Source organism: Neopsephotus bourkii, unplaced genomic scaffold, assembly GCF_033783945.1.
Source record: "Neopsephotus bourkii isolate Nb327-2 ecotype Australia unplaced genomic scaffold, CSIRO-AGI_Nbou_v1 NB_1508, whole genome shotgun sequence".
Classification (NCBI taxonomy): domain Eukaryota; kingdom Metazoa; phylum Chordata; class Aves; order Psittaciformes; family Psittacidae; genus Neopsephotus; species Neopsephotus bourkii.
Window position 1 is genome coordinate 868,829 of NW_026901984.1, and position 19,939 is coordinate 888,767.

The 19,939-nt window shown below is 39.4% G+C and overlaps 1 protein-coding gene across 9 annotated transcripts in view; it reads right to left on the reverse strand.

Moving 5' to 3' along the window:
• The window catches only part of FHOD3 (formin homology 2 domain containing 3), a 374,952-nt gene that overhangs the window by 123,153 nt on the left and 231,860 nt on the right, over positions 1–19,939 (reverse strand). For all 9 annotated transcript variants that reach the window (XM_061369591.1, XM_061369598.1, XM_061369592.1 and 6 more), the window contains exon 7: positions 3,500–3,611. In XM_061369591.1, coding sequence (XP_061225575.1) covers positions 3,500–3,611 — 112 coding nt within the window. The remainder of the gene's footprint in view (positions 1–3,499; positions 3,612–19,939) is intronic.

Below are 19,939 nucleotides of genomic sequence, written 5' to 3' on the forward strand. Positions count from 1 at the left end.
CCATAGGATGCAGAGGTAGTAATACTTTTGGACAGACCTCAACATTTTGAGCTCAGGGCCATTTAAATATGAGTGAACATACACATCATACCTACAAGCATGAGCATTCATTTAGTGGATTAATTATGTGTGAAATGGTAGGGAAAGTGAAGAACTGATGATGCAGCCCATTTATAAATAATGCAACAAGTCACGTAGCGGAAACTCAATTCACTAACAGTATGAGACAGTGTCCAGGTCTGTCACAGGGCTTTAATCTGTCCTAAAAAGTGCTTGTAATAAAGGAGACCCAGAGAACAGAGTGCAATGCTATCTCTACTTTCCAGAGCCTGCACAGTCCCAGTATGCTTAAAGCGAAATGAGATCAAATTCTCCTGGGGCTCTGAAATAAGAAAGGGTGAGGGGACGGGGAAGCTAGATGGAAATATTAGTGACAGCTACTTCCTGTATGATGAGGGCCATGAAGTTATTCATTTACAGTCTGCTTGTATCTGAGAGTAAAGCCGGTACATCCGTGGATCTCTCTTTGCATATGGATGTGTTCTCACATAGAAACCACAGATGGGATTGCTTTGAAACCAGGCTGAGTTAATATTGGGTTCTTTATGTTAATCATGTGTGGTACACATGTTGAGGAATTATGTCATATCTCATCACCTTGTATGTACATGAAATGTTGGACCTTTTTCAAAGCAGTGCTAAACTTAATTATGTACCTGCAAGATTTATGAGAACATTTCAAGAAAAGGCACATTAATTTTTCTTCCTCTGTATTTCTGTTCCATTAAATCAGTCATTAAAGGCAGGTACTCCTCAGTTACAAGCCACTAATTTCAAAATATAGCACAACAGAGCATTCTCCTGCAGAAACTGGCTGCTCATAGCTTGGATGGGTGTACCCTTCGCTGGGTGAAAAACTGGCTGGATGGCCAGACCCAAAGAGCTGTGGTGAATGGAGTTAAATCCAGTTGGCAGCCTGTCATAAGTGGTGTTCCTCAGGGCTCAGTACTGGGGCCAGTTCTGTTCAATATCTTTATCAGTGATCTACGTGACAGGATGGAGTGCATTCTTAGTGAGTTTGCAGATGACATCAAGTTGTCCATAAGCGCTGATGTGTTGAAGGTAGGAAGATCTGCAGAGGGATCTGGACACACTGGATTGATGGGTCAAGGCCAATGGTATGAGGTTCAACAAGTGGAAGTGCCGGGTCCTGCACTTGGGCCACAACCACCCCATGCAATGCTACAGGCTTGGGGAAGAGTGGCTGGAAAGCTGATCAGTGGAAAAGGACCTGGGGATGCTTAATGATAGAGCTGAATATAAGTCAGCTTGTGCCCAGGCAGCCAAGAAGGCCAACAGCATCCTGGCCTGCAATAGTGTGGCCAGCAGGGCCAGGGCAGTGATCATCCATGCCCCTGTACTCAGAACTGGTGAGGCTGCACCTCGAATCCTGTGTTCAGTTCTGGGCCCCTTAATACAGGAGAGACATTGAGGTGCTGGAGTGGGTCCAGAGAAGGGCAAGGAAGCTGGTGAAGGCTCTCCCACACACGTCTGATGAGAAACAGCTGAGGGAACTGGGTTTGTTCAGCCTGAAGAAAAGGAGGCTGTGGGGAGACCTTATCGCTCTCTACAACTGCCTGACAGGAGGTTGCAGTGAGGTGGATGTTGGTCTCTTCTCTCAAACAACAAGCAATAGGACAAGAAGAAATGGCCTCAAAATTCACTAGGGGAGGCTTAGATTGGATATTAAGAAAAATTTTGTCATGTAAAGCATCTTCAAGCATTGGAACTGGCTGCCCAGTGAAGTACTTGTCATCCTTGGAGGTATTTGAAAGGTGTAGACATAGCACTGAAGGGATGTGGTTTAGCAGTGGCCTTGACAGTGCTAGGTTAATGGTTGCACTCAATGATATTAAAGGTCTTTTCAGCTAAACAATTCTATGATTCCATTACATTATGACCTAAAAGAGGAACTAAATACAAAACAAGAGAATAATAATATTGTTTGTAGCTAAGTGCAACTGCTTTAAAAATAACAATAACAATAATAAAGGAAAACTGGATATCTGGGGCTAAGTTATTTGCAAATGAGTTCATGGGACAAAGTGCCAACCCACAGGTATGAGAATCACATAAATCCTCTCCTCATGCTCCTAACATGTATTCATTTAACTACATGCATCACTTTTTTGTCACATTTTATGTTGCTACTTAAGTTGTTTTATTTCTTTGGGGCATGTAAATGTTTGCCTAAGGCTATTATACAGATACGGAAGGGAACACACAGCACATGGTAGTGTGTCTAGGGTCTTCTTTCTGTTTTTCCTCAATGAGGTTTACTAGCATGTGAACAGATGGCAATCTGAACATGCTGAGAATACCAGTGAGTTCAGGGAGCTGAGGAAATACTAAGAATGACTATAAAATAAATCATAGTACTCACAATTACATTAATATTGTGATTACATTTATGCTTATGGCATTGTAAGGTTTACTGGTTTTAATTCACAACAGAAAACCAACATGAAGACTCTACTGTTTGAAGTGCTGTGCTGTGTTTTAATTTCCCCCGCCTGCTCCCCTGCCAGAACAGACAATTTAGTTTCTTTTCAATGTACTCATTCTGATAACGGAAAGCAAAATCTGGCTACTTTCTTCAGTTTCTGGCACCACCTTTCTCCCCATCCTCCAGCATTTTTTGTTTCACTTTTACCATATCAAGTCACTCAAACAAGTTCAGCATGGAGGCAGTTGCTCTGCAGAGGGGATCTTGCTTTCAACCTCCATGTGTTTGACACCACAACAATGGCTCTCCCAACCTCAAAAACTCTCCTTGAGGCAAAGGAATGTTTTTCATCAAGAGAGAATGCCCCAGGAGCTTAGCAATGGCTTTGTGGGAAGAACAAGAAAGAACCATTTTTGTTCTATTTATTTGTAAAAAATACAGTATACATATTCAAGTATTTTTCATGAGCCTGAAGGGTAACAGATTTCATAGTATAATATCTGCTCAAGGGCTTCATTTTAATGTAACAACAGATGGTTTTGCTTTTGCTATAAAGCCTGTACTATTACTGACCTCGTCTTTCTCTTCAAAGGGATTACACTGATTAGATATCATTTTCTCTTCTAAATCAGACTGCTGCTTCTCAGAAGGAAGTGGAAAGACGGCCTGGCCTGAAGGAGCCTCTGAGGTTGGAAGACGCAATGAGGCTTATTGCATGTGTGGGTGCAGGGAACGGGCAATGAATGCAGTGCCCAGAAAGGCAGTCAAGTTTCTCAGCTTTTCGCTCTTCATTCCCACTGTAATTCATTCCTCGAAGCAATCTTAAATTGGATGAGTACTTAAAATAGGCTTTTAATAAAAAAAAAATAAAGGGTATGTCACACAAAGCAGGCACCATGACAACAATTCTAGAACCACTGAAATCAGTGATGAAATGCCGCCCTGACCTCGGTGGTGCTGGGATTTCACACCCTCTCAAGTAAGGCTACTTACCTCTCTTTTCGTCAACGGTAGATACTGCCTGGATTAAAAGCGGTGCGTTGGATTCGGTATACTCCACAAACACCACCAGCAGCTTCAGTGCTGTCTTTACCACCAGGCGGAACTGGAAGAAAAAAGTGAGACTTGTCATTCAGCAAGCCACAACATTTCCAGATGTACTAAATGACACTGGGCAAGACGCAAGCGCAGTGATCCAGATGTGGCAATAATACGTGAATGGAAGAGATAAAACTGCGCCAGGACCAAAAAAAAAGGGAAGGTAGCCAGTTGGCTGAAAATTTCATTCACGGGATAGTGCTCTCCTAGGGAAGTCTCAATAGCCAATGAATCCAAATGAAAGCTTAACACTGCCACATACAATAAAAGGTTGAATATCCTACCAATGCATACCCCCAACAGTGCTGTCCAAAGCTTGATGTACACAGAGCCTACTGAGCTAAGAACACATGCATATTTTTATTTCTCAACACATTTATTTTCCCCTTTCACTGTGAGCTTTTAATCCTGTCAAACTCCTGTATGATGGAATTATGTTTGCCTCATGCTTTCTTCTTTTTCATATTACTATTTAATGCTTAAATTATTCAGATCTATCTTTATTATTTAACACAACTTGGGAGAAAGTGTGTTTAATCTCTGACTATCCCACCCTACCACAAAATATGTGATATCATGGAAAGGAGCATTCTGCCTCCAAGTTTTCAAACTCAGGTTTTTGTACATCCCCATGAGTGTGAGTTCAGAAAAAACTCAACATTAGTAAAATGCACCTACTGGAAATCAATAGCCAACCCACCACTCTCATCACACATCTCCCATTTCAAGAAAGGACCACCTATTAGATAATTTTCCAAGTGTTGAGTAAGAATTTTTAGGGAATTGCTTAGGATGACCAGGTATGTAAAAATCCAACTCTTTACGAGGGAATATTTGGAGTTTTTAATAAAAGGAAATGTGAAAGAGAAGGACTTTTTAATAGACAGGACTCTACATACACAGCTTAGAGAACTTTTACTGAGAGAACTTATTCTAGGTCAGATCAGCTATATCCTCAACCTAAATCATGGATTTAAAGAAAACTAAGAGGTGATAAACCACTGATCCCAGATCAGTGGTGATACACCACTGATTCCAACCTATTGCTATTGAATCAAGCTCCAGAAAAGCAGGTATTTGCAAGCTTACTGTATTTTCTGTTAGCTTGTTCTGCACCATATCTATCCAACAACGTGCAAGGTTTTACTGCTACAGTAATGAGGTCGTTGCTCCTCTGCCATTGACAGATTTTTAAATTGGCTTTAGGATGCAGTCATGTAGACATAAGCCAAGCTCCTGGCTCCTGAAATTCCCTGTCTGTGCCTCATTACAGTAAGCTGGTAGGCACTCTGAAACATAACCACCTATGGGGAAGGGAAAAAAAAAAATCATTACAGTATATTGCTAAATTGTTTCAGGGATATATATAGTTTCTGTCAGTATCCACTCATTCCCATGCCCTCATTTTTTCAAGTCCTCTCAACACAACTCTCCTAAGAGACAAAGAATCACTATTAATCATTTCATAGATGCACACAAAGACAGTGACTGCGTCTGTATTCTAAATAAAGATTGCAAGTGTAACAGGCATAGACTCAAGCTATTGCATTCACAGAAATGTTCTAGAGCTCATTTCAAGGTAACGAGCTAAAATGCAATGTGCAGCTATAAACACAGAGTTTAGTATGAAGAGTAACCTAGGTATTTCCCTAGCTTCTTGGGGTTTACTTGCTCATGCTGATTTGAGCTTGATGCACTGCAATGACACTACCAGCAATGAAAAATACTCTGTGGTTGAATCCAGACGCTCAGACTTGATGTATCATTAAATCAGTTACTCCTAGGGCTGATGGCCAGGAAATCCCAGTGACAAACCTGACCAGATCCTTTAAGACACATGTTTAGCCTTGGTTAAAGCCAAGCTGCCTTAACCAAGGTTTGATTACTTTGCAGTTGTACTGCTGCAGTGGTGCTTCACGGATACATGAGGCAGTCAAATTAAAGGAAACTGAAATCTGATGACACACCTACAAATTAATTCTCCATGATTGCACTGGACATCTGTGTATTTGCCTGTCAGGCCAATATCGCACAGTTTCTGCTCTGCAATGACATTTCCCTTAGCAACCAAATTCAACTGAATAGAACATACTGAAACGATTTCCAGCAAGTCTCCACTTGCTTTGGAAAGTAACTTTGTAAAATAGGAGTTACCAGATTGCTGTAAACAAGTCTAGCATTGACTTACTTCCCAGCTAACCACTTGTGTACTACCTACTAATCTGGTCAGGATCCTTTCCCTAGAAAGGAAATTTGGATATTACTTTTGATGATTCTTAAAACCTCAAGGCCTTAATCACATGGTGACAATGGGATGCACTTACACATATGTACTCCATGGCAAAGTTCCCATACATTTCCACTTGATAGCAATCAGTGGGGGACACATCAGGCTTATGTCTATTTATGCAAATCTCTTTTTATTCCAGAAAGAGGGACCTTTTGCAATACCCCTGCTCTCACTGTTGCCTGCTGACCATGGCAGCTGCTGTAATCAGGCACTAGTCCCCACACATATCTGCTGTGCTGCAAATCCTGTGAAGCCTCAGGACAAACCACTGCAGTCGCACCAGACCAAGGCTCAGGACTGTGGATTGTTCGGGTGCCATCTACAGGTGTGAACCTCCTGGGCTTAACAAGCTAACAGATGACAGCATAAGGAATAAATACCACCCAGAAGCAGTCCTGAAGAAAAGGAATTATGAGAAAAGCTGTTTTGCTTGCCATTTAGCTAGCAGAAGACACTTCAAGTTCAGCTCCTCAAACTGTAAATTTTCAGGGCTTCTCCAACTCCTCAAAATAGTCTATCAGAACTGGAAATGGAGGTATCTGTAGGTGATAGTGCATACCATGGCAGCTTTCTGCTTACAGTCCTTACAACTACTAGCTTTGAGGCAAACTACATTTAAAACATGCTGTTTCCTGCTCAATAGAAATAGGACTGCTGTGGGCACTCTTAATCTTGCATGGTGATTTGGACACCTGGCACAAGTACAAAACCAAAATACTGCAGCCCCAGACTAAGCACCACAATGCTACTTGTACACTTAATAGCTACTTGTGTCCCATACAACCTGTGCACACATTCTACAATAGGGCTTTTTAATACTACTTTAATAGTGCTTCTTCACAGAAGCAATCGCCAAGCAGCTGCACTGCCCCTTGGAAGCCAAAGCCTCTCTAAGACATCTGGTAACCTATCAGATAGCCAGACAGAAGGGTAGTCCAGAGCCTGACATGCTCACTAAAGTCAACTCTAGTAATCCATCATGGCACAAAGAAAGCTCTGAAAAGTCTGTTCTAGGGATACTTGCTGGTGAGACCTATGTAAAACATCCTGTATTTTAATGTGGCCTCTAATATGATGTCCTACCCATTAAATGATCTCTTAATGACTGCTGCCTGTAGCATCTCGTACATGCTTAAATTTTAAGTGTTGGGTATGACAACTGGAAGAGTTTTAACCAAACCAAGACTGTTTCACAATGTTCAAAATACCAGAGCTATTCAGAAAGTTTCCATTTGTGATTAACTATGATGACTGTCAAAGTGGGAGATCTTTGTATCTTCATGAGTGAACTATAAAATGTATTTGTAGGGCATGCCTTTTCAATTATTTATATAGTATACAACTACATTGCAAATAAAACAGTTGAAAATCTCAAAACTGGGAGATTGCTTAACAGGAAAAAAGAACAGCAATTCATCAACTGTTTTGCCTCCTTTTGTGAAGGGAAGCAAGAAAGCAGTCACTGGTATCATTTCATTTCACATGATGTACCCAGATGGCACAGCAATGGGAGCAATACAAACAAGTTTCATATTTCATTCATGAGTAGGTGAATTTACTATTCATTTGAATCACTGCTAAAAACTTCAGGAAGGTTTTTATGGCTGTTTCTAGTATTTATCGGGCTCTTATTTAGTATTAAGACGTGCACAACTGCTTGCGGAGTCAGCTTCAACAGCATCACAGTTGTTAAAATCCACAGCAAAATGACACTATTACTTCAAACAGGACTAGATATCATAAGAGCAACAAAAGAGGTAGACATATACTGTGCTAGCTCAAAAAAAGTCCCAGTATCATCACTTTGCAAGCACTGGTTATTGCAATTAATTTCAAATTTCTATCCTAAGTATTACCACTTAGTTAAAAAAAGAAGGCTCATTGAGGAATATATGCACCCACTGGCTTGGTAAAGGGATGTTTGAATAGTTCTGAGATTAAATCAGGATTCTTGAATGTCAAAACATTTAAGAAATGTCAAAATTTTTCTTAAGTTAGAAAAGGAAGTCATTGTGTTTTTGTATCACATGTGAACCAATTTACTGAGAGGAAATTATGTTAGCATCTTCTGGCTAAAGATAAGATGTAGCCAGCAGTGGAAAAGGAAGAAGAGAAATTTTAAACCTTTTCCTTCTGACTTGCTTTATGTTATACAGTAGAGTTTGGCAGTCCCCTTCCTTTTTATCTCTTTCTATGCAGACAATCGGAAAAGTGTTACAGACCCAGTTAAAGATACCACACAACTGGCTACAAAACACATGTCTCATAGAAGGGCCTTCCCGAGTTAATCACTTGACAGGAAAGGCTTTAGTCTTTACAAGGAACGTTGTCAGGAAGTTCATTGATTTAGAGGCAAAGAAATATTTGAGAAGTTCTGATTTAAAAATTTAGGATTTTTTGGTTGGTTTTTTTTTTTTTTTTTTTTTAAAAGGAAGAATGCAAAAGACCAATGGAGTAAAAACTTCGTATTTCACTGAGGGTGATGTAGTTGCTTTGGATTTATGCTATTCAAATTTAAAGGAGAAATAGGATGGATTTTCAACTAAAGATTTACCATGGACAAAACCTCCAAGGTCTAATCCAAGTGCAGACGCAGGCCTTGTAGGCCATGTACTTATCCTGTTGATACGACATAGCCAGGCAGAGCTGCAGCTAAAGAAACATGCAGTTTAATGAGTGTACAGCCCACTGGTGAGAGGTGCACAGACAGCTCAAACCTTTCTTGTGCGATGAAAAGATGCCCCCAACTTTAGATCTAGGGCTGCAGGAAGAGCCTGCTGGCATCCCACTAGCACCAGCAATGAAGCTCAGTTTTATATTTCACAAGCAGATAAAACCACCTTCTGTTCACAAACGAAGGAAAGATCTTCCTGGAATGGAAGATTTTTTTAATATATATTTTAATATATAATCATTTAAATAAAACACATAACATATATTTAAACACATTTACAATAAAGATATAAAAAGAAATATTTTAGATAATATATAATAATAGTATATTATTATGTATAATGATATATTTTAACTTAATAATGTATTATTTTCCTCTGCAGTAAGTAAGGAAAAGGAAACATAAATATTGAGCTTGAAAGAATCGTCGAATAATTTAGGTTGGAATGGACCTAATGGCACTTTTCTCCTCATCTTAGGTGAACAAACCCGCTTCCCTCTTCTTCATGTATGATGTGTTCTCACCTCATGAGGGGGCAAGGTTAAAATTGAAACTAAACCCATAACTTTTCTAAGTTATAATTTCTGATTCAACCACAGTTTTGCATCCAGATGTTTGGTTTCCTTTCATATTTGTTTTTGCTAAAGTTCAAAAAGGTCCTTCAGCACCTGGTAAAACTACACATATATGCGCACACACACTTCCACAGAGACCGAGACTAGTACATATGTTAAAAGAATATAGGTACTATACTACAAGAAAACCTTGTTTTCTCTATATACTTGTTTGCTACCAGTTTACTATTTTACTGTTGGTTTACATAGCACTAGAAGCCACAGGTTGTACTTCAGCTTCACCACTACTGGATATGAACAGTAAGAGCTGTCTGCTTGGTATGAAAGAAGGTTTGCCTCCAGCAACTGCACAACACTTTCTTATCTCATTAATGCTCTAGCATAAGGTAGTCTGTATTTTGTAGCAGTTCCCAGAACTGTGTCTGTTCCTTTATTTGCTTTCTTTTCCTGGAAGATAAAAAATGCACCTGGAACATGTCTGCCGTTGTTCTCAGAGAAACATCTAATCTGGAAATCAGACTGAAATCAGAAATCTAACATTGAAACCAGATGATGATGAGGAAGGACAACTTTATAATCTTATGTTGGCATTCCGTTGCAGAGCACAGCTTCAGTAAAAATTAAGGTATTTACAGGCCATAAGACAGGATGTGTACAAAGTGAAAGGAGGCTCTCAACCAGGTAGTATGTGTCAGCTATGTGCATGCATGACATACAAAAGCCCTTTGCCAAACATATATACATGTAGCCAGCCTTTTAGAAGCAACCTGACACACACAACATCCCAGTGTTTTCTGAGAAGGGCCATGAGGATGTTCAGGGGACTGGAGCACCTCCCATATAAAGATAGGCTGAGAAAGTTGGGGCTGTTCAGCCTGGAGAAGAGAAGGCTGCGTGGAGACCTCATAGCAGCCTTCCAGTATCTGAAGGGGGCCTATAGGGATGCTGGGGAGGGACTCTTCATTAGGGACTGTAGTGATAGGACAAGGGGTAATGGGTTAAAACTTAAACAGGGGATGTTTAGATTCAATATAAGGAGGAAATTTCTTCCTGTTAGGGTGGTGAGGCACTGGAATAGGTTGCCCAGGGAGGTTGTGAATGCTCCATCCCTGGCAGTGTTTGAGGCCAGGTTGGACGAGGCCTTGGGTGAGATGGTTTAGTGTGAGATGGTTTAGTGTGAGGTGTCCCTGCCCATGTCAGGGGGATTGGAACTTGATGATCCTGAGGTCCTTTCCAGCCCTAACTATTCTATGATTCTATGATATACATAGGAAAAAAAGATAACATTGACAGCTAGAACAAATAGCTTTGTAAATGTGTTGTACAGAGCAATTATGTAACCTGGACAAAAATATACCAGAATGGGGGTGTCAAACAAGTAAGGGGAGAGATATTAGGAGGTAAAACATTTGGAAACCTCTACCACTAGATTTGCAAATGCCTTACAGAACACAGAAGCAAACCAAGTTCTTCCTATTCTTAACCTTCTCCAAAACTGATGTTTGAGGTCAATTGCTTCATTCCAAAAAAGGGTGATGACTCTATTTAGTAATCCAGTTCCTTTCTATTCATAGCTCCTGAATGCAAGAATGATCAGAAAAATGAGATCCTTCTGCATCACCTCAACCATGTCCTTCTAGTCAGCTTAATTTTCCATTCAAACTTTAAGTCAGCCTCTTTTAAGGAGAACGATGAAAAATGTAGAAGTCCAAATAACCTACCACAAAACTTCTAAAATTAGTTTAAGCACCCTTTTCCAGAAGGGAGACAGAGTTCATATATGCTGGTGCCTTATAAGGTGTTTTCTAGGCTTCAATAAAGACACATATTAAAATAATGCTAGACCCCATTTTACTATTCAGCCATTTTCACTCACATCTTCAAAGAGGGATGCTTAAATAAGGCAAATTAACTGTTGTTAAAATGCTTTGCAGGCTCAGGACTGAAGGCACAGACATGGCAGAAAGGACACTTAGACAGAGGTTTAAAAGCCTATAGGCTTAGATGCAAGATGCTAAAAAATTATCAGTTAAACAAGTCTTTTAATCTGAATATTTCTTTAAGATTTTCTTTCTGCAGAATGTATAATGCTAGGCATGGCAGAGAAATGCATGCATTTAGTACTTTAAACATGAAGTTTCTCAGAACTTTGTAAATGTACTGCATAAAGATTATAAGGTCTGTGCACTGTTACATGTGCAGTGTGTTTCTGACATTTATCTGTGGCGAGATTTCTGACATGAAGAGAAAGAAGGCTATTAGAAAGAAATTCGTCTGGCTTACCAACAAAACACAGGGATGAGCAAGTAGTGATTAGTGACTGGTCAACAGCAAAAGGCTCATGCCTGGAAATAATTATTTACATCAGCAATCATGGGCCAGAAGCAGAAGGGGTAAAATGAAAAAAATCTGTACACAGAAGCAGGGAATTCATACAATGAATCAAAGCACATTATAGACCAAAGTAGCTCTCAAATGGATACATGCAATTGTGATGGGAGCTTTAAAAGAATATGTTGGGGGTAGAAATCAGCTTTGCGTTAAGCCATTTGTAAAGAGCTAATGATGTAGCTATATTTCTGATGCAGAAACCACTATGTCATACATAGATTTACAGAAATCACTATGCCATACAGACAAATGCTGTAGAGCCTGGAATGAGACAGGAGATGCTACAGGGGATTTTGGGCATTCCCCTCTCTCTCTTTTGGAATATCAGTGGAATATCACAATCTTCCTGTGAGGTGGGAAGTGACTTTCTCATCCCGTTAAATAGCCTAAAATGGCTTTTTTCTTTGTTTTGCAACAGGATCAATGGAAGACGAAACACAAAGTGAGCATTATCTTGTTTTCCTCCCCTGCAATCAGACAAATCCCCTTGGTTTCTCCCATGAGAACTGTTTGTTGTGTGAAAATCACATATAATTATTCAGCCGGAAAGGACGTCAGGGGAGGGCCTGGAGTTTATAGGACATAAAAGGATCAAAATTCTTTAGTCTCAGGTGACTCTTGAGGTGGTGTCATCTCACATTTGTGAAAGGCCCCAACCACAGATTTATTAGCTCTTCCCCAGTTTTAAGTGTCTTTCTCTTTTGCTCGCTCAGAAATTGCTGAAACGGACGGGTTTGGTTTCAATTAATTTTTTAGCTTTTTCCATTGCAAAACACAAAACAAAAATATTTCACTGGAAATTTGCTACCAGCTCATGTCCACAATAGGAATTATGCTTCACTTGTAAAGACTCACGCTAATATTTTCCTTCTCTCCTCAAATTGTTTTGTTTCATTGCATTCAACCTGTTGATGTTTTTATTAACCCTTCCCAAATGCTGGTATCTTCTGGGACTCCATCCAAATAAACACCACCAGGAAATGCAGACCTACCTTCTATGTCTGGGTAAAGATTGTGATTATATTATCTTAGATAATGTGTAAAATACTTAGCTTGAGAGAAACCACAGTAACATGAGAAGCAATTTCTGCTAAAACTCATGCTAGTGTGTAATATGCTATCAAACAGCTTTTGGTAAGGAACTGATCTTATTTCTTCTCTCTTTTCTTCTAGAAACATACACCTGAAATTGTTAATATAGAGCAAAGGTCCCTAGTATTTTCATGTTACGGATCACAGAGTAAGACTGTCTAGTTCATTTCATTAGACAACATAGCCTTGTCTGGGTACATACTAAACTAGCCTCATGCAAAAACAAAGGAAAACCACTGTGATGTGTATAATGTCATTCTAATGCAACTTAGCATCTGGAAACATACTGTCTGACTAGGCAATTTTTCGGTAGTTACTGTAAATTCATGACCCTAAAGTCAAGATGTCCCATTGAAAGTAGTTTAAGAGTTTGATCCCCTGTTAAAACTGGAGGGGTTTTTAGGATTGAGTCATATGTCTATTAAATAAAATGTGCATTCCTTATGAGCAGAATTAATGAAAAATAACCTTGTCTCTCTTGAACACTACCCTGATGATCAATTCAGCAACAGAAATAACAGTGATCTTTCATGTTTTGGGAATAGGAATGTAAGTAGATAATATGCAACAAGATATGAAACCACAGGGAAATAGAATTCCAGAAAATAGATGGATCTGCAAACTAAAATCAATCAGAAGAACGGTGGGTGTGTGCCTACATAGGAGAAATTATTAAGGCCTTTTGGCACCATTTCCTTTTTCTTCTTATAATGATAAAGAGCTGCATGCCGAGCCTTCCCACCAGCCCTCTACACTGATGTATGATGTTAGCCTTGAACTACTCTGTCCTCAACAGATGGTCATTGGGCTGAACTTCTGGCAACAGGAAAGGTTTGGGAATGGCAGTTTCAGCAGCTTCTTTTCCTTGGGCAGGGTCAGGCTGATATTTCCTTAGCTGTGTTCCAAAAAAACTGGAAGACGAAAAGAGTTTTCATGAACTTAATTGCAGACAGGACTTTATTTTCACTCCCCTCTCTGAAATCCCCTTCATACCACACTATTTCAGCTTTTGTTATGTAGCTGCCGAGTGACATCTTGGTTTTTAAGGCATCTAATCTTGTTGCTGTAATCAGTATACTCATGTCACTGTATTCAAGACAAAAGGAAACTGATTTTAAAAGACAAGGTATTAGATAACCTGTTACTAAGGCAAGTTACTGACGTGTTACCTCATGCAAAGCATTTTACAAGGAGTCATGTGGAAATAAGGGGTACTGGGCGCAAGTTACTCCTGATGAGATTCTGACTGGACACAAAAGCAAGATTTATCACAATGAGAAAAACTAAGCCCTTGGAATAATCTCCTGAGGGAAGTGATGGATTCCCCAATGTTGGACACTTTAAAGATTGGGAAGGACATGTACTAGGGAAGGATAGGGACATGTACCTTAGGAAGGATAGGGTGCTGGGACATGTACTCTACCTCCTGCTTGCCTAGAAATGTAGGACCAAATGATCCTTGAGGTCCCTTCCAGCCTGGTATTCATAGAATCATAGAACAGTTTGGTGTTGGAAGGGAGCTTCAAAGGTCATGCAGTTCCAACCTCTCTGCAATGAGCAGGGACATCTTGAACTAGATCAGGTTGCCCAGAGCCACATCCAGCCTGGCCTTGAGTGTTTCCAGGGATGGCGCCTCCACCACCTCTCTGGGCAGTCTGGGCCAGGATTTTACTAATCTCATTGTAAAGAAATTTTCCTCACATCCAGCCTGAATCTCCCCATTAGTTTTAAACCATCACACCCCTTGTCCTGTTGCAGCAGGCCCTGCTAAGAAGTCTCTCCCCATCTTTCTAATAGGCCCTTTAAGTACTGAAAGGCAGCAATAAGGTTTCTCCAGAGTTTTCTATTATGATTCTATGAAGGATCCAAAAGCCAACTACAAATAATCAAGTCATACAACAATTCTACGAAGCATGCTGTGATTTATCACATTTTACATATGGGAAAGTTGAAGTACTGTGAACTTGAAAGGCAAACAGAAGATGTAACATTTCATCTTATTTTTTTAAGCCTCCAAGTAAATATTTTACTAATGTGTTTTCTGAAATATTTTACATTGCAAATGCAGGCTTCAGATTTAAGATTAAATCACTACTGTATCATTTTCATGAGTGATTAGAAACTATGTGGAAGAAAGTCTACCTGCCCCACATCAAATTTCCACACCAAACCAGTTCTTGTTCTGAGATCCACCTCCTGTTATAGCTAGATCTATGATTTGCACTGGCTGGTCTGTAAGTGATGTATAAAAGAATTTCCTCATAACAATAGTAGAGAGTGCCTCACAAGCCACAGATATGCAGTACGTTTGATACAGGAATGCTATACAGAGCAGCATCTCATAGCTTCAACATCTTCATGAAGTTAGTTTTCCTCCTGGCCAATTCACAGAATGGCCCAGGTGGAGCTCTTAGGTGACCCTGTCCCTGCTTGTGAAAGTCTCCACTAATAAAATGTGTGTCTGGCTTGGCTGAATTACAATCAGACAGGAAAAAAGAGAAATAAGGAAATTACCAGGGACATTCTCTTAGAGTCTCCTCATAAGATTAAGCCCACTGAAATACACGACAGTCATGAGGAGCACTCTATTTTCAGCCTTCTTTCCTTAGACGGCTGTGCTGTCTCTCCCATTGTCCTCTTGTAGACTAACTCTCCTGTGTAACTATGCCACCTGCGCACTGAATTCAGTCACATTTAACAGCAATTAAGCTATATTCCTACTCAAATTGAAAACTGCATTACAAAAGAACCTAAGTCAGCATTCTCATAAAAGAAAAAGCAGTTTCCAGGCATTTTTCAAGGGAGCAAGCCAGAAAATTAGTCCTCATGTAGCATTCCACCAGCCACACTGAAGGCTGTCAGCTGTACCATAGACAGGCATGGGAGACATGGCAGAACTAATGGTACTGAGAGCTTGTGGGATGGGAAGTTAAAAGCAAGGAAGGAGAAGAACAAAGATAACAAATTGCTTCATTAGTCCTACTGCTCATGAAACAATTTGCTAGAGTCAGTAGCCTTGGCGATGTCCTGTTTAAATAATATCAAGGTTGAGTTCAAGGGCCCTAGGGGAAAAAACTATTTGAATCTGCAAGTACAGTGGAAAACTACTCTGTTATTATTCTGTGGTTTTATGCACGTGAAATTTGTTCTTTCAACAGTTCCATTAAATACCAAAACTATGGCTGGGTTTATATAACTTCACCTGAAAACCCCTGTAAGTTTAATGATATGGTTGGCCGTGCTTTCCTTACACTGTACAATCTCATAGACAATATTTCAACAGCAAAACTCAAAATCAAGACAACCTATGTATAAAATGTATGGAAATGGTTGAAGACAGTGTGTTAACAAAGAGTCCAAACTATGATATATTATCTATTGTGACATCTTTCTTAAGCAAATAGCTGTTAACAGGTTATCCTTTTTAGATACTCTAAAATGTAACATAGTAGTGGTTTGAACTACTGAAATAATAAAACTGTTGAAAGAGCAAATATCATACATAAAATCATGGAACAAACCCACCACAAACTTCTCTTGAAAAAATAACCAAAGTAAAACTAGAGAAAGGAGATATATGTGTATATATATCACTTATTACTGTAAGAGTACTAGTATTTCACTGTGTGTATAGACTGTACTCTCAAACTTCTGAGTATTATCAGGCACAAAAAGGAACTCAGAAGTGGTTTGACTTCAAAACCAGACCCATTTATGTATCTTTGGACAATCTGCCAAATAAAATTAATGAATAAAGCTGCTTTCTGAAGAGCATCTAAACATAAGGGAAGCAGTCATATTTCTACAGCAACCATCTATTTATCGCAGCATTCCCAAGTCTGGAAAGACGGCTATTCTCACATCGAATTCACATCATCAGTATAGTCTAGATGCTGATTTTCCAAATTCACAGGACTCCATGATGAAAACAGAAATGTAACTAAGCTCAGACACATGTTGTGGGTTTCTGAGCTAAGCGGCAGAATCTTCCAAACAGCTAGCATTTAGAAGATGTATTTATGATGGCACAAGTTACTGTGTAGTAGGTAAGGCACTGCTTAATTATACAGCCCTTCCAATTTCACATTATTCTAACTCTTTATTTCACTGAAAAAGGACACAAATGGAGATATTTTATATGTGGTTTTTCATAAATGCTAGTGGGTATGCAACTTCTGCATACAGCTGGAGAAGGGCAAGATTACATAATGTTATGGTAGGCAATAGTACTGTCATATCACAGTAATAACTGTTTTGTAAGAGAAACACGTTTCAGTATTCAAGGAGATAATGTAATTCCTCTATCTCAAGCAACCTCTTTCCTATGACTTGTATGAACCAAACTCATCACATCCACCCTCGCTTTTACAACAATCAAACAAACATAGATGTATGCTTGGTTTGGAATCAAAAAAAAGAGGTTCAAAGAGACCCTTCAGACTCCTGCTTCAATAATAAAAGTTGAAGTGTTTCTATATAGCTTGGGAAAACTAATTAAACCTAATATTCAGGTACTTCACCATGTCTAGATCCCACTTGCAGTTTTGACTAAAAGCAAATTTCTTTGTTAAAACTCATAAAAAAGATCTGTTTTTTAAAGTTTTCTTCAAAGTATGAGACATATGTATGTGGGTACCACTCCAGCAGAAAAAGGAGAAGGAACTTTGAGTAACTCTCAGAAGACCTGACATTGGAAGAGGCCTCTCTGGAGGTTATCTTGTCCAACTGCCTGCAAAGCCACCCACAGCCAGTTGTCCAGGACCATGTTTAAATGATTAAATGTGATCATGATATGACAAGAACATGAATTAAAAAAATGAGAGCTCAGGATTTTTATTTTAAAGCACACCTTATTTTTCAAAGCTTGGCACTTGTAACTTTTTTCCTATCTGTCTTTCACATGCCCATACCACCCCACAAACACACATATACTGAAGGGACATGAGGGTGTAGAAAGATCCATAACATCTGTTATTTTCATTAGATCACAGCATTTACCTAACTTCCATGTAACGGAGGAGTCCCACATGTGTTAAGATTCAGATGCCCATACATATATCCAAAATGTATTTTCCAGTTCACAAATCACCTGTGACTTTTATGCAATGATATTTTGTGAGTTCTCTGTACACCAGAGTGTGGTCTGGGATTATAGTAAACATCTGTGATGTTGCAGAGTAAATGACTTAAGAAGCACTTAATACTGTGTGGCTTGCTAATGAACCTCCTATGTCTCTCAGAATCCGTGCTTCAGTTCTTCAGCAGTACCACGGTGATAGCAGTCCTTCATTTCAGCCTAGTTCAACAGCACACCAAAAGGGTTAGAAACATGTTTTCTACACAGCAGACTCAGAACATGGCTATGACAAGTATTCAAGACTTGGAAACTCACTTCCCAAACTGACAGGAGCAGTAGGGCTTCTGATCTCTCACACATTTCCCTACTTTCCTGGAAATCTGGATTTACAGCTCAAAGATGAGCCTGAAACAGGCTCCTTATCTCCCAAGTGAGATAGCAGAGTCCCTGAAGTCCCACGGGGCAACCTCCAAACTCACCTGAAACACAACCATTCTTGCCACAGGTATAAATTATCAAACAGCAATGTCCAATAACTGAAACCAAATATATGTGTGTATATTCCCAGAAGGCTGCAGCTACCAAAGTTTGCAGAAGTGGCAACCAGGAGAAGGGAGCAGCTAGCAGAGCCCAGATTCCTCTTCATTTACCTTCCTCTGCCCTACTCTGAACCTGAGGACCAAACACATTTGGTCAAGCCACTGCAGAGTCAGACATGCCTTTATTGTGGCACTATTTAATGCACAGATCAGTTTCATTATTGTCGGAATGAAACATATTTGAGATGCAGCATTTCAGGATTGTTCAGCATCTGGGACTTGTATAGTTTTTAGCCAAGTAAGTGCTATGGTCATTCAAAGAGCTGAGCCCACAGAAGCATGAGATCATAATCAGCAGTGATTTGACTTGCATCATAGATCAGGTTTAGGCTGCTGTTTTAGCTCTTTGGGAGCAGTACATATGGAAAGAGAGAGAGAGAGAATAATTAAAAAAAACCCAAGCCTTTCTTTTCCCTGAAGCAACCACAACAGATTACTTCCACTTTTTCTGAAGTCAAGAGTAACTGCAAGCAAAATCAGTAAATACAGTGATGCCCTAATGACGGGCAGCAGTCCACAAAAGCAGTAAAATAAACTGCTGCAGAACATGATCCTTTGTATCCCAGAAAGATCAACTGAAATGCACTGCGGTAGCTGTGTAATGTCTGACGGGAATAGTTCCTATGGATTTAGCCAAAAGTAAATGTAACTGAGATTTGACCCTTTCAACTCAGTAGAGTACAATTTTTGAAGAGGTGACTTTATTGAGAACACTAAAATCACACTAAACTATTACTTTTGGTGTTATTTTACCTGCTTTTAGAAAATATTTAATTGTAGGCTCTCACTGCACTTGAAAAAGAACATTTACTTAAACATCTAAAGAATTCCATAAAGAGATGAGAAGTAACATGGAGCAACTGTGTGAAGGTCATGAAAGATCACTGATCATGAAAATACCAGAAAAAAACAGTTTGTGGGTTTGTTTTTGTTTCTGTTTTGTTTTTTTTAATTTTCCAAAGTCCTGACTAGGCACATTTCCTTTCATTAAAGTAAAACATCTCACAATATCTGAAAGAATGTTTTAGGTGTCCACATACAGATGTATAGTTCTTGTCTCTGAATAACAACTATGACGATGACGATTAGAAGCCTTATCATTGCTATTATTAAATGCTACAGAGAAAATTAAGAATCTTGATAGCCAGTTGCCTGCTTTGACCAGGAAAATAAGATCTCTGAGCCTGGAAGGAACCAGATTTCAGTCTTTCTGCCAGAGATCTCTCTGCTACCTCTGAGTAGTAAAGCAGATGTGCCTACATGCATAATGCCAAATTAAAAACCTTTGCAAGCTGAATATCCTACTACTGAGTTACAATTTTTGTAACCCATATATCCACAGTACAATTCATAGGAGGATTAGTGCTGCTCTAGTTCAGCATAACTGACTACAGCATGTGCTCTGAAATCACTTCTTGAATAGCAGTCCTTTGAGCTCCCAGATATCCTCTCCCAAGTCGGAATTGCTACAGCCTTTCATATCCACCTGTTTAGGATAGCAGGGTGAAGGCTAAAAGGCAATTTAAGGTACAGAGATGAACAAGATTAATCAAGTAAGAAAGTAAAGGCAAGAGGCTGCTGCAGTTTCACAAATAAATACTTTGTGTTTGCAGCCCAAAAGCAAGTTCATGTTCTGT